Below are 16,272 nucleotides of genomic sequence, written 5' to 3' on the forward strand. Positions count from 1 at the left end.
AATGCCCGGTAGGCAGGGCCAGATTAACACTTTGTTGTACCCTGGGCAACAATATTCAAGGGCCCCATCATCACGACCCAAGGATCACCATAATATGGTCACATACAGAATATTTTACTGTAATATGCAGTAAATATACTCAATACTTGAATACCTGATGTCACGTAACCCTCTCAGGGTAACCTTTGACCCACCTCGTGTGGACTGACCAATGAGGAGAGAGTCTTAACTTGAGGTCCTCTCTTCATTGGTCAGTCTGCATGAGACTGACTCTCAACTGACGTTCAAAGTCATAGGCAGCGAAGCGTCTCTGTGCAGCGCAAAAGCCCGGGTGGACAGTTTGTTTAATTTAGGGTGACCATATTTCCATTTCCAAAAAAGAGGACAGGGGATCTGTGCCTATGATGTCACACTATGGCAACACCACACAAACCATGTTGGGACCCATTTTTTGTAAGAAGTAAATTAATATCAGATTCTGCCAATAAAAGGGCTCGAAAACAATTCATATGTAAATATTTAGCATATTTACTGCAAAATCTAATTTTTCTGCTTTAATGCTGCAACAAGGTTTTATTAATAATAAATTATACCTTTTGTTTTACTACAGCATCGGTACGCTTCCTGTGCACAGATTATTAAGGATGCTTGTTTCAGCTGTGAGATTAGACGATAGGATCAATTAAAAAATAAGTTGTCACACACTCCATGGAAACTTTCAGAGAATCCACAAATAGTGGCTTTCAAATGGTTTTGTTACTTTTAGCAAGTTTAGAAAAGAAGCAGATGAGACAGCATGTCTGATAATTTAGTTTTTCATCTGATAATATTAGAACATGTCAGTAATGTCTGAGGGGCTTTTATAAACACTGTATAACTAATACTCCTGGAGAGGGTATGGATTACACAGAGGCTTCTGGGGAGCCCAGTTTTGGGGTGGTGGTGGGTGGTGGTGGTGGGGTGTGTGTGTGTGTGTGTGTGTGTGTGGTAGTGGTGGTGGTGGTGGTGGGGGGGGGGGTCATTTTGCCTTGGCCCCCAAAATGTCTTGAAACGGCCCTGGGTGTGTGACTGAGTTTTGAAGGTGATCTGAGCTGTATCAGATGTATAAATATGACATGTGTATAACTTATTGTTTTATACAGGTAAAAACGTGTAGTGGAGATAAATCTACCTACATTTTACTTTTCAACACTTTGTTTAGTTTTTATTTAATTATTTTCCTGTCCTGTCCGTCTCTCATCTTCCTGCATCTCCTCTAAACTCTCCAGAAAAACTGCTGCCTGGATTATTACTTTTTCACCTCATCAGTTACTTTTGAGCAGATCAGAGGGATCTCCTGACCGCAAAGCGGAGTGCGCGATTCGATGCTGCGTCAGTGAGGTGAAATCACCGCAGCACAGGTGATGAGCTCCGCAGCAGAGCGCTTCAGGCACAGATAAGACAGAAAGTAGAAAACATGTGCGAACATGAACGATCGTGTGTTAATTTTAGTTTTTTGGTTGCGCCACTTTGAGAATGGACCGTGCGCTGGAAGCAGCCGCCTGGAGCGCTGCGCAACAACGCGCTGTGCCGCTCTCTGCTCAGAAGAGTCCATAAATGAAGTAATATAGGTAGAAAACTTTTTTCCGGCTCCCCCGGATGTGGGATACAGAGCTCGCCCATAATTCGATCCCTGCTCCTGAATGAAAAGCCGGACATTTTCATCAAAACAAGAACCCCCAGTCCGGACGTCCCAGACAGAGTGAAAAGTGGACACGGTCCATCTCTACTTTTTGTATTGTGTTCTCTCTGTAAACATGCTGTTAACTTGCTTTACACATCTTCTAATTGAAATCTGTCTTTATCATATATATTTAATTTTTTCAAAAGTTTGCGTTTGGTGCCCCTCCCCCGGCGTGGTGCCCTACGCGCTATGCGTGGTGTGCGTGTGCGGAGCGCCGGCGCTGCCTCCAGGATCAATTTTGCACAACCAGAGAATTTCTGCACAAACTGTCAGAAACCGTCTCAGGGAAGCTCATCTGCATGCTCGTCGTCCTCATCGGGGTCTGGACCTGACTGTAGTCCGTCGTTGTAACCAACTAGAGTGGGCAAAAATTCACATTCAATGGCGTTTGGCACATTAGAGAGGCGTTCAGTTCACAGATGAGCCCCGGTTTTCACTGTTTAGGGAAGATGGCAGACTGTGTGTGTGGCGTCGTGTGGGTGAGCAATTTGCTGATGTCAATGTTGTGGAACAAGAGGCCCATGGTGGCGGTGGGGTACTGGTATGAACAGGCGTATGTTATGGACAACGAACATTGTAACTGAGGTCCGGAGCTTTTAACTCAAGGGGGATCAGAGGTTCCGAGTTTTCCCAGTAATCGCTGGATTGCATGCTCCCAGTTGTGTCAATCATTGTGACCTTGGGCAAGACACTTCACCCACCTTTCTGACTCCTCTGTTCAAGTCGCTTTAAATAAAAACGTCTGCCAAATGCCAAAAGATATCATGGTTCTGAGTTAAGTTAGCCGTTTAGAACATTAGCAACTATTAGCTAACCAGCAGCTTACTATCTACAGGTGACAAGTGCAATTGATTACATGAGTTTTCTTTCATGTTTCAGCCCAACAGAAGTCAGTGAAGTTAAGGAGCATTTTTGATTGCTAACCTAAATTTGAGTGGAGTAACAATGATCTAACTGATCAGGTAGAAGACCGAGGAGGAAAAAGGGGCAGCCAGATAGGAAGACATGAAGAGATTGTCTTAAAAGTAGAAGGAACAGAAGATAACAAGCTGGCTTTTTGTTTTCAGGTGCTTTTCGTGAACTCTAAGGTGCAAATGGAGTATTTTCAAGTGGGAGCCCACCATCACCTCCATCATAACAAAAAACCAGCAGAGGATGCACTTCCTGAGGCAGCTGAAGAAATTCAACAGTACAGTCGATAAGGCAGTTCTACACCACAGTCATCAAGTCCATTCTCACCTCCTCAATCACCGTGTGGTATGCTGGAGCTGAGGTGTCCATCAGGGACAAGAAGAAGCTGCAGCTTGTTGTAGGCACTGCTGAGAAGGTCATTGGCTGCAAACTCCCCTCCATACAGGACCTGTACACCTCCAGGACATTGAGACGTGCAGGTCAGATAACAGCAGACCTGTCTCACCCTGGACACAGTCTCTTCAACTCGCTCCCATCTGGCAGGAGGTTTCGATCCATTCAGACCAGAACCTCTCGACACAAAAACAGTTTCTTCCCCTCTGCTGTTGGACTCATGAACAACAATCGTAGACCTGCCCACTCCAGCTGCTCTGTCACATGACCCTGTGTTGTGTTTGCATCTGAACTGACCCGCTCTGACCAGAACCTACACTGACTTGTAAGTAGCTGCTTCACTAATTATTGTCTCCTTATATTATTATTATTGTTTCATGTGTTTATTTCTTCAATCTATGTTTGCTTATCATTTACCGTAATTTCCAGACTATAGAGCGCACCTCAATATAAGCCACACTGGGCTAAAAGCTGCAGATATCTACTGAAATGAAAACGTAGTTTAACTGAACGTAACTGAACTGATCAGTATCAAACAAAACAGAAAAGTTATTGATTAGTTTATTCATCGTCCTCCTGCGCACTCTCCGTGTTGCTGTCATCATCCCGGGGTGAAGCTGGGAAAACGAGCAGCGCCGTTTTACTGTGAAAAAAAATCCTCCTGGGCGCTTTCCGCAGCACTCCTTTAACCATTCCTTCATTAGACTTTCTAGCATCCATCCTTTCTGGTTGACCAAAGCCGCCACCTCATTGTAAGCCGCATGGTTCAAAGCGTGGGAAAAAGTAGCAGCTTATAGTCCGGAAAATACGGTATTATTTCTCGCACCAAGTACTGCAGAAATTTCCTAAAGTTGTGATTCTCGCACATATGGCAATAAAACCCTTCTGATTCTGATTTTAACTGTTTGGTAACTATTGTTGGTGTCTTTCTTTTTTTTTTTTTGTCTGATTTTGAAGAGAAGTTGAAAACATGCTTCCTTTTAGCTGCAAAAGAAAAATCTCTTCAAATTTGCTTTTGTTTCAAACTATTGTCTAATTAGCTGACTGTAGGTCAGTCTGGGGTCACATACACACACACACATTTGTCTTTCTATACTTGTGGGGACATGTTAACATCCATTCATTTTAGAGACTGCTTTATGCATAACCCTAACCATCACTGGTTTATCACTAACCTTAACCCCAACTAAAAGTTAACTCACACCATACCTCTAAAACCAAGTATTGGGGGTTTATTCCCACTGTGGGGACCCGCCAAAAGTCCCCACAATATAAATATGTCCTCACCTCACAGGTTAAATGTGAGACATTGTCCCCACAATGTAGTACATACAAGGGACACACACACACACACACACACACACACACACACACACACACACACACACACACACACACACACACACACACACACACACACACACACACACACACAAGCAGGTTCAATTCAAGATGAAATTCATGCACATTTTTATTGAACAGTTATATAAAATACTTCTCATAGTTGCAAGTGCATGCCTCATCTGCCAACAGGTTTGAAGTTAAATTACAAAAGCAAGGCTTCATGTCGTGTAGTGAATTACTTGGGCACTTAAAGCAGTTCTTAAAAAAGACCTAAGTATTTTTCTCTTGTTTCATCTTAAAGTATTGAGCAGTATCAAACCTGTAACTGATATACAAATCAGAGTTCCAAATGATGATAATAATAATAATAATAATAATAATAATAGGAATCAAATTACACTTTTCTGTGGCACATTTACAAAACAAAAACGTATTCACCTGGTATATGACACAAACAGCTAGTCATGCATTTTGGAGTTCCACGTGTAACCACACACCTCACAAGAATTGTCAAACATGCTTAAACTGGACTGTGTGCACTTACAAGCGCAGGTTAAAAACATGAGTCGTCATCCCTCTTAGATCAATAAATGCTTCAATTACAAAAGGAGTTGAAGGCATAGAGCATCATGGTGTTAATTGAAAGTATGCAAGTTTCCAGTATATGTTCACTAAAGCGCAATATATCTCAAAACAGGGCTCCACAGCCAAAAGGTATTCAGATGTTCTCGTTTCTTTGATTTTTATAAAACATGCATAGGCAGACACTTTATTATACTCTTATTTTTTTACACAATATAGCTTCTCTATTTTTACTTTGTTCGCAATACTTAAAAAGAGAAAAATTAACACTCAATTCCAGCAAGCCACAATAAATCTACCCCCCCTCCCCATTTCTCAAAAGAGACAAAAAATAAACATATTTGCAAATGATAGATAGGGAAGTGTAAATTCCAGTTATGAAACTCAAGAAAATAGGTATTCATCAGCGAGTTATTTAACCATTATACAGAAATAAATCAGGCCAAAGCACACACCAAAGGAACCTGAGGTAAGCAGAATATGTACAAAACCATAAAACCTTCCATTATTTGGCATTTCCACAACATTCTCTTTAAGACTGCCTAAGTAACGTCAGACCTATTTCATAAGAGTAACAAAATAAAACAAAGTCATCATCAATAAATAGTCCTTATTTAGTTTGTACACCCTTTTATGTTAAAAACATGATCCTTTTAGTGCTGCGTATCTGTAAACGTACAAGAGTTAGTAAGGAGTTTCCGTTTGGGCGTCAATGAGGGAGGGTCTGTTAGGAGAGAGGGAGACAGAGAGAGAGAGAGTGGGAGCGAGAAAGGGAGAGAGAGCTGTGACGTACTATGGGGTGGGGCACTGTCAGACCTATTTAGAGCTCGAGCCGGTCAAAAACAGGGCCTGGCAACTACTTAGATTGGACAAGGAACTAAGATCTTAAAGGCATTTCCAAAGACTAACATGTGAGATGCCCCCCTCCCCCCTCATCCACACTTCAGCCCTTGCCCCTTTCCTGTGGCAAGCCATGATGGGGTGGGGACCAGGCAGCCCTGCCGCCACCGCCGATCTTCACTGGATGCCGCCACCACTGGTGCTGCCCTTGGCGTCCGTGCCGTTGGTCTCCGACGACAGCGCCTTGTTGAACGAGTTGAGGCTGGCATCCATTGGCAAGGCATCCCGCCGCGGAGGCATCCTCTCGTTGATGCGGTCCAGGCCCTTGGCTTCCTCGAAGCTCGTGATCTTGTGCTGAGGCGAGAAGCCTTTGATGGCTGTTGAGAAAGGCGGAAAAACAGAAGTGAGGTCAGGTTTGAGAAGGGAGGGTACTGGTGATAAGGCCCCGTATGCACTACTCCAGATGTTTATTTTTCTCTGTTTCTGAAAGACAAACCTCCTTCTGCAAATGAGGTTCTAACAAACATCCACATCAACTACATATAGCTAATGACACCATAAAAGCAGTTTTCATTTCCTGATGGCTCATTCGCTTACGTTTTCTGGATATCAAGGTTTACCTGAGCCAGGGTGAGGATGTTATCAAACACCTTTAGTGTCTTCTGAATAATGTTCTTTTGGTTGTGTTATTGGATGCTGAAGCCAACCAGCTGCTCCGATGTCAGTTTCTGAAAGCCTGAACAGTTAAGCTTCATAACGACTGTCAAATAAATATTATTTTCCATGAGAAAGAAGCTAGTTTTTGAGCATAATACCAGAACATTCACATCTGAATTCCCAAAATGAACCAGCAAAAGGTTGATTATCTGTTACCAAATGGTTCCTGACAGGTTCAGCACTGTATTATGTGTCATTTAGTCACAGAAAACCACCTAAAATCTATATTATTTTAACCTTATAAAGTATGAAATATAATGGCACTATTCATAGTCTAATGTTAAAATACAAATTTATAATGATAATCTTTTTCTTTTTATGTAATTCTATAACAATATAACAGTATTAAAGAAATAAAATTGGCCCTTGCCACCTGTAGATCCTCCACCACAGGGCAGTAGATATGGATAGGACAAATTAAAGCATAGGTATAATTCCAGATCTTATGTTGAAAATCCAGACATGTTTGAGACAGAGTAGGAACCCTGAATTCAGCACAGTTCTAAAAAAGTTCCTGATTAGAAGAATCTTTTAAATATAAATTATTCCCCCAGAAAAGTGAGTTTGTATATGAAGCAGAGGCTGAAACAGAGCAAAGCGTTTTTGTATAACAGGAGTAGTGCGAACAGGGCCTAAAATAACCCAGATGTGCTTGGCGTTCTTCGTTGGTGGATTAATGAGAACAAACCTGGACAGATTAATGCAGCTGCTGTAACACTAGCCTAAAGAAATCATCAACCCACAAAACTTTCTTCTCCCAAGGAAATATAGGTAGACACATTTCCTTTGCTGAACGCTCTCAGGCCATGGACACAAGTGCTTACATGTGTTGCTGAATCCCATATTGTACAACCTTGATCATTTTAAATGGTTAATTTAAGATGAACAAGTATCTTCTAACAAGAGGATGACCCATTAAGAACCATTTATCCAAGTTTACAGCAGGACAGACAAAAGGATTAAATAATCCCTCTAACTCTATAAAAGGGGCTGCTGGCATCAGGGTCAACAGGCTTTCACTTCACCACCAATCAATGTTTTAGAAAGTCCATCTGTCAAAGGCATCCAATAATACCACACTCTGAAGGGGATGCATTTCTGATATTTAAAGAGGAACGCCTGGAGACCCCAGACATCAAGACGGCCCATTCACATCACAGCTCCAAATGATAAAATAAGGAAGGAGGAGAATGGTAGAAAAAACAAGAGACAAGGACAGAAGAGTGGAGCTCACTGAGACGTTCACGTCCACAAGAGAAGAACCACGTGGAGACTGAGCTCACAGAAACACTGGGTGCTAACCACTTGTTCTGTCTGCTCAGAGCATGCAGCAATCTTGACTTAGCATTTAAGTAAGAGTATCGTTAGTCACCGCAAGTTGGAGTTTAAAGGATCGGACTGAATACGCAATGGGATGTATTCCCATTTTAGGGTTTGATTGAGTTTAGTTACTTCTACTTCACAAATACCCTTAAAGCAGCAATCCGGAGTTTCCACTTTTCAGGAATTATGATAGCCTGACAAGCCATCCTATATATGTGGATATTGTCTGGCAACAAACCATAGACAGATCTCAGTCATGGCGTTGGATCTACGAATGTCTTTTAAACACTCTCCGCATGCTATTGTGCAACAAACTTGACATACTCATTGCTGTGTTATTCCGCCATACACTATCAAAGAATGTGCCACTTTTCTGACTATCCGTGCTTACTCGTCAAATATTCCTAACGCAGCATGTTACGACAATTTTGCTAGTGTTTATAGTACAGGTGCTGGCCAGTAAATTAGAATATCATCAAAAGGTTGAAAATATTTCAGTAATTCCATTCAAAACGTGAAACTTGTACATTATATTCATGCAATGCACACAGACCAATGTATTTCCGATGTTTATTACGTTTAATTTTGATATTTATAGGTGACAACCAATGAAAACATCAAATCTGGTATCTCAGAAAATTAGAATATTCTAAAGGCCAATGAAAAAATGTTTGTTTCTCTAATGTTGGCCAACTGAAAATAATGAACATGAAAAGAATGTGCATGTATAGCACTCAATACTTAGTCGGGGCTCCTTTTGCCTCAATAACTGCAGTAATGCGGCGTGGCATGGACTCGATCAGTCTGTGGCACTGCTCAGGTGTTATGAGAGCCCAGGTTGCTCTGATAGTCGTCTTCAGCTCCTCTGCATTGTTGGGTCTAGCGTATTGCATCCTCCGCTTCACAATACCCCATAGATTTTCTATGGGGTTAAGGTCAGGCGAGTTTGCTGGCCAATCAAGGACAGGGATACCATGGTCCTTGAACCAGGTGCTGGTGGTTTTGGCACTGTGTGCAGGTGCCAGGTCCTGTTGAAAGGTGAAGTCTGCATCCCCATAAAGTTGGTCAGCAGCAGGAAGCATGAAGTGCTCTAAAACTTCCTGGTAGACGGCTGCATTGACCCTGGACCTCAGGAAACAGAGTGGGCCAACACCGGCAGATGACATGGCACCCCACACCATCACTGACGGTGGAAACTTTACACTGGACCTCATGCAACGTGGATTCTGTGCTTCTCCGCTCTTCCTCCAGACTCTGGGTCCTTGATTTCCAAAGGAAATGCAGAACTTGCTTTCATCAGAAAACATAACTTTGGACCACTCAGCATCAGTCCAGTCCTTTTTGTCCTTGGCCCAGGCGAGACGCTTCTTGCGCTGTTTCTTGTTCAAGAGTGGCTTGACACACGGAATGCGACACCTGAATCCCATGTCTTTCATGAGTCTCCTCGTGGTGGTTCTTGAAGCGCTGACTCCAGCTGCAGTCCACTCTTTGTGGATCTCCCCCACATTTTTGAATGGGTTTATCGTCACAATTCTCTGCAGGGTGCGGTTATCCCTAGAGCTTGTACACTTTTTTCTACCACATTTTTTCCGTCCCTTCGCCTGTCTGTTAATGTGCTTGGACACAGAGCTCTGCGAACAGCCAGCTTCTTTAGCAATCACCTTTTGTGTCTTGCCCTCCTTGTGCAAGGTGTCAATGATTGTCTTTTGGACAGCTGTTAAGTCAGAAGTCTTCCCCATGATTGTGGTGCCTTCAAAACAAGACTGAGGGACCTTTTAAAGGCCTTTGCAGGTGTTTTGAGTAAATCAGCTGATTAGAGTGGCAGCAGGTGTCTTCTATATTCAGCCTTTTCAGAATATTCTAATTTTTTGAGATACCAAATTTGGAGTTTTCATTAGTTGTCACTTATGAATATCAAATTTAAATGTAATGAACATTGGAAATACATTGGTCTGTGTGCATTGCATGAATATAATGTACAAGTTTCACGTTTTGAATGGAATTACTGAAATATTTTCAACCTTTTGATGATATTCTAATTTACTGGCCAGCACCTGTATAGTAATATGCTTATTAAGCAAGTTTTATTTGAAATAGGTGATATCACTCAAAAATACAAAACTGTAGTTTAATTATTAGCAACAATATACAGTGTTTGTCGTGATTTCGCAAATGACAGTAAACAAAGGAAGAAATTTCTTGTTTACAGTATAATAACGATAGTCTACAAGCCATTTACAGGCTAACTGACAGGTAAACATACAACAAGCAGTCAACTTCCAGAGGTAGCGTGTCTCTTCAGGTGAACAGCCTGTGACATAGTAATCAGTCTACGCATGCGCGTTTCCCCAAAGTAGCTCATAACGACGAGTAGCACGGATCATCGGAACACCAGCATCATATTTGGTATGCTTTGTTGCATCATCCCACCCTACAAACCAATAAAATGCTGTGATAGGCCCTTCAAACCGATAGAGGGCTGAGACTGGCATAACACGATATTACTCAGACCAATGTTAGACCTGCAGAGGCTCCTATGGTGTGTGGTTAGACTGACCTGCAGAGCAAAAAAAAAAAAGATAATTTTTTTTAACTTTTATTAGGGTCTGTCTGTATTTCTGGGATAGAATTATGTATGCTTTTTTTTACGGAATCCGTAAAAGTCTTACACCGTACTGTGATATAATGTAGGCAGTGCATTTGTTTTTGCTAAGCCCGCAGCTATTCCATAGAGCCCCATGCAATTTGAATGAGTGCTGCTTAACAATAGCCAATAGCACAGACATACACTTACGTACAAATGCCAATCACAAAGCTAGAGGTACGCATTCATGAATGAAAAACACTGCTTCCAGCAGTAATCACGAAAGTAAGGAGAGCGGTTTAAGATGTATTACATGTTTTCTGCCACTAGATGGTATCCTCTGAGAAAATAAATCCGGATTTCTGCTTTAATGGCCATTTTTTTTGTGCTAAGATGAAAAAAGGTGAAGCAACGTTTTGAGAGGAGGAGGGAGGAGCATGATGGGTAGTATAGTTAGTTGTGTTGCTGCATATCACAAGTCAGACACAGGTTATTAGCAGCTCACAGGAAGGAACACGACACAGCAGGGCCACAGAGAACATGAAGAGGGATGGGGGGAGGGAGAGAGAGAGAGAGAGAGGGAGAGAGAGGGGAGGGGGTGCAAAGAAGAGTCAGGACACTACAGTGGACTGTCCTCCCTCTGAGTGGTGGAGGAGGACACACCGGACAGTTTAACGTAAATAGCAGCTAGCATACTACTATTTAGCTTGCAGTTGAGGTTGTTCTTGCGCCAAAAGGAAAAGGGGATGGGAAATAAACTTTTTTTTGGGAGAGTCTAATTTGTTTCTCTCCAAATGGAGAACTGGATTCAGATTTAAAGGAATTTAAGGAACAGCAACAACAATACACAACTGCTTGAGTTGTTTCAAAGGGGAAGTAACAGTTTGGGCTCTCATAGCAAGACTTCATGGTGTTGTGTGAGAACAGCACAAGGACTAGCCAGGGAGGTCCAGGGTTGGAATCACTCACCGTCTTATCAGAGTTCCTTCCTCATATTCTAAAAGCCCAGAAAACTAATCTACTTCACTGATTTTCCTTTAGAGCGGCTTCTCAAACTTTTGGCCCATGCTGCTTGTTGCTTGAAGTAGGAGTTGGTTTTTCAAATGTTCGTCTTGAACACCTCCAGTGTTGATCACAAAATTAAACAACAGCAACAAGGTTTTCAGGGGCTTTAAGGATAGTCTGCATCCCAGCCAGCTCCTCTGGGAAGGTTCTGTACAGGTGCCAGACGACCCAGTGGTACCTCTTGTATTTACACCTCCCACATCGCGTGAGTGTGAATGTGTGTTCTTCAAGTGCAAAATCCTTCTTGACAGCTTTTATTGTTAATCTGCATAAATAAATTAAAACACTTTAACTTAAGCTGTTCCTTTCAAATGTAAATCATGGGGCTTATTTTAGTTTTTGGAGAGCTAGATGGCTTTTGCTTTGAACTCACTCAGAAATCACAGCGTGACCCCATGTGATGAAGTCTGTGCTATGAAACGCGTTCCCCTTTAAAACGTGCAACCACAAGATATTCTACATCTGTTTTCTGTTACTACTACGCCACATTTTGTTAGCCCAAACACACTCTATTCAAGCACCAGCAAGATGGATGGAAAATAAAAATAAATCCCAGCCCCCCCGCCCTGTCTATTGCTGTGAACAGCAACAGAAGAGGGCAGCCAAACCCATTTACCTTCATCAGCCTCAATAGCTTCAATAGTAGCTGAAGAGAAGAAGAGGGGGGTTGCAAAATGAATGAGAGAAGTGAGCAAGAGGAGTTTATTCGGTCCCAAGTCAGTGAGCAGCAAGAGATAGCCAATACCCACAACAAAAAGGTCATCTCCACATTTTATGGACAAAAAGAAAAGGAGGATGTTAGCAAAAGAAAGGAAAAGAGATGTCGTGGCAGCAAACCTCTCAGAGTGTAGGGATGAAGCGGTTTTAAACTGTCATGATTACTGAGATTTATCAGGATTACTACTGAGATGCTCATGGTAAAGTTACTTCTATGAACCAGCAATATTACTGGGTTTTATAGGCAAGAATCTGGTGATACCATTTCAGTTCAATTCAATTAGTTTATTTCTATAGCGCCAAATCATGACAAGAGTCATCTCAAGGCACTTCACAAAGTAAACATTCCCATACAGTTCAGCTCCTTAAGCCAATCAGTATAAAGTTTCCTATTTAAGGAACCCAGCAGATCGCATCGAGTCACTGACTAGTGTCAGAGTCATTACAGCAATCCTCATACTAAGCAAGCATGATATTTGTGTCACAATACAGGGGAGATAATACGATATATAGGGAGCCTAAGTCTCCTCCCTTTCCGGTCAGCTCATGGGTCCCCGGAAGAACAAAAAAATAAATGCAATTCAACGGGGCTAAAAATGCTATTTTCTAATCCCCTTTGCCTTAGGCCCTGGATCACACATATGTTGTACTGCAATTTAAATGAAAAGTGATGATGGGTGTTTCGAGCACGCCGGTCACGTACTTTGAGATTTATCAGCTTGTAAAAGTTTGTAATTCCTATGACTACAGCTTTGGCGTCGGTACGTCGCATTTATGCCTTCGCTACAGACCATACCCTCCCCTCCCCTAGCGTAGCTGCTACTTACCACATGGCCAGATTTATGGTGGTCCGTGTCTGGTTCGATGACGTCAACTTGGTAATGTGCATTTGTAGTACTGGACATCTATTCACACAAAACCTATTATAACTTTTGCCCCTATTCAAAATAAGCTCTTTCTTGGCATCAGAATGTCTTTAAAATTCCCAGACATCATATGTAAAATCCATGGCACATAACAAACGGGTTAGAAAATAGCATTTTTAGCCCCACTGACTTGCATTCATTTTTTCCTTCTTCCGGGAACCCATGGTCCCAAAGTAGATGGGTGTGACATAGGCTCCCTATAGATGATACTAAATGTCAGAAGAGTTTGGTAATTTTTAAGAAATAAATTAATGGGAAACTCAGGCCAAACACTTCCAAGACACATTCTGTTGTTCCACCAGAATGAAGCCAGTAAGAACTGCCGCCACCTAGAGTTTGAGCTGCACCTCACAAGAAAAATACATAAATGTTTGCGTGTAAATTCTCAATAAAAAATGATACACTGCTTTTAATGATCTATTCAATATCATAACACAAAATATCGCAATATTTCACCATATCAATATTTCCTTACATCCCTAGTTGTTAGTATATATTTCTTTAATAAATAGTAGGAGTATATATTTAATGTGATTTATTAAAGTCTGTCAACAGTCAACAGTCATTTAGACTGTTGACTTTTTATGAGCGGACTTAAAATTTTACATCATTTAAAAAACCTTAAACATGTATTTTTCCTTTTCCACTGAAGTACTTATATATGCACAGAATATAATTTTATGGTCAATTTGTGCAGCTATAGAAGATGTTGCCACAGTAACCATTAAACCAAGTAACTGCTTCATTCCTAGTGGAGAGGGCTGCAGTTCTGTTCTTTAAGTCTAACAAGAGAGCGAATGTGAGATGAATCAACATTTATAGCAAATCTGACACAATAATGGTAGAAAAAACTGTTTAAAAGCATCTGTGATGAAAGCAAAGCTGGAAAAGGAATAAATGAGGAACAATATGGTTTTGGAAAATGTGGGTTTTCAAAACTTCTACTCAATGTAAACCACCAGCACTGTGGACACATGGAACACGGTTACTGCTGTGTGCGACATCAATCTTGCACGTTAAGCATCTTTTGATATTAAACATATCAAAAGTGCCGCCTTACTTTGGCTGATTTCTGGGGCGGGGGAGGGAGACCTTTCACACTTACCAAAACCCTGGAGATTCTAGACACACAAACAACCTCCAGAAAACCAGCTTCACACAAAAACTCAGTTGTCGTGACGATACAGAGGACCACATGATACATGGCCACGATGAGAGGGGGGTCACCACAACAGAAACACCTGAGACTTTGAACGGTGTGGCAGATGGAGACTACGTCACGGAGAAAACACACTGATGTTTGTTAAAACAAAAGGAGAAATCTGATTCCACTAAAGTTGCAGCAGTAATCTCAGCCTCCTTCTACTTTCACTGGAGTTAAACCGAGTTAAGAACAAATCCATTTTATTAGCAACAATCTTGAAGAAACGTAATGTCAGACGAGGGACAAAAGATTTGTACAGATGCGCTAAAGCTCCTGGGAAAGATCAGGGGTTCAACAGACATACAAACCATGCTGCTGTATTTAAAGGGGGAAGGTTGCTTTATTTGAACTGTTTTCATTTGTTTCCCCAAAGGTGCAGAGTTTTACCTGTCATATCAGACTGGCTGCTGGCCAGTGCATCATCTAAAGGTGTTAACCTGCCACTCAAGACGCGTACCTAAAGAGACATTATCGTTCCTCTCTCTGCTCACAGGGTCTAAAAACATCAGGACCAAGGTTCCAGGGTACACATGAGACAGCTCAAGCTTTTAAATGTGTAGGGCTACTCTGACAGAGACACATAAGGTGTAGAGACGTTTTTTTCCCCTTTTTTTGCACTTAATAAACCAGCTCTCCTGCTTTTCATTCATGTATTTCAATAATAACAAAATTTAAGACTTCACCAATATAGTACTTTCTAAGGGTCTTAAGTTTCCTTAAATCAATTGATCAAATTTGAATAGTTTAAGACCCTGCAGATACCCTGGTTTTTAATTATTGTAGGTAAAGAGAGTCAGAACAGTGCACAGAGCTGCTTTCACTTAACTGGATTAATAAAAGAGTGTTTGAAACACAGTAAATAAACTAAACTTAATAATTAAAGTTAAGCGTCCCTAACCAGGAAGTTTGACTGCCTAAGAAGCAAATTTAAGAAAAAATAAATGTTCAAAATGTAATCATAATGTTTGAAACTTTTATTGTTGATTGATCTAAGAAGTCAAGCATGAAGAGGCATGTGATGTATACCCTGGAAAATGGAAGCTGATGTTGTTCAAGAACCGTGAGAAGAACTGGATCTGGACTTCTAGTTTTCACAACCAGCTTCCTAAATCAGATAAGATGGCAAACCAGACGTGAAATGCTCCTGGAAAGGTCTGCAGCAGCTTGTCAAACTCACTCAGGGAGTTTTTGGAATCAAGAGGGTGAGCTGAACGATAAAAAAATAATCACACAAAAAAAGAAAACGATTTACTGTGGCTAAATAAAAAGATAAAAGAGAATACTTGCACAACAATCGATTATACCTGCAGTTTCTAGAAAGAGAGGAGAAAGAAAAAGACATTTGAGATAAAAACCCAGTGGATTTCAGCAAACAGAGACTGGAAAACACAAGCAGGACGATAAGAGAAGAGAGGACACAGTCAAGAAGACAAGGAGGATGAAGGAAATCTGCTAAGTGTGTTTAGCATTGATGGGGAAATCTAAAAAGCATCACATCAGACACTGAGGATACTGTGTGTGTGTGTGTGTGTGTGTGTGTGTGTGTGTGTGTGTGTGTGTGTGTGTGTGTGTTTGTGTGAGTGCGTGCGTGCTTGTGTGTGTGCGTGTGTGTGTGTGTGAAGTTTGGACCATCCTGGAGGGAGGGGGAGACAGGATGGGGGTTGGGGGTGTGTGTGATCTTACCATTCTGAAGCTTCTCTTTGCCGCCGGACAACACTCCGCTTGGTAGCATGCCTGTCGGGGTCAGTCCCTTCAGCGTCAACACACTCTCACTCTCCTCTCTGTAACACACACACACACACACACACACACACACACACACACACACACACACACACACACACACACACACACACACACACGCACGCACGCACGCGCGCACACACACACACACACTTATTTAATCTACTGTTTTTACTCTAAATGCTCTGACAGGTTTAAA

General features: G+C 41.6%; 1 protein-coding gene across 6 annotated transcripts in view; it reads right to left on the reverse strand.

The window, feature by feature from the left end:
• Positions 1-4,481: 4,481 nt before the first annotated feature.
• LOC107376893 (protein phosphatase 3 catalytic subunit alpha) overlaps positions 4,482-16,272 on the reverse strand; it is a 152,430-nt gene continuing 140,639 nt past the window's right edge. For 3 of the 6 annotated variants that reach the window (XM_054747545.2, XM_070547887.1, XM_054747546.2), the window contains 3 exons: positions 16,014-16,111; positions 12,100-12,129; positions 4,482-6,171 (listed from right to left, as the gene is read on the reverse strand). In XM_054747545.2, coding sequence (XP_054603520.1) covers positions 5,972-6,171; positions 12,100-12,129; positions 16,014-16,111 — 328 coding nt within the window. In that variant the 3' untranslated portion in view covers positions 4,482-5,971. The other 3 variants (XM_054747547.2, XM_054747548.2, XM_070547890.1) reach the window with 2 other exon arrangements.

The sequence above is a fragment of the Nothobranchius furzeri genome, chromosome 2 (assembly GCF_043380555.1).
Source record: "Nothobranchius furzeri strain GRZ-AD chromosome 2, NfurGRZ-RIMD1, whole genome shotgun sequence".
Taxonomy (NCBI): domain Eukaryota; kingdom Metazoa; phylum Chordata; class Actinopteri; order Cyprinodontiformes; family Nothobranchiidae; genus Nothobranchius; species Nothobranchius furzeri.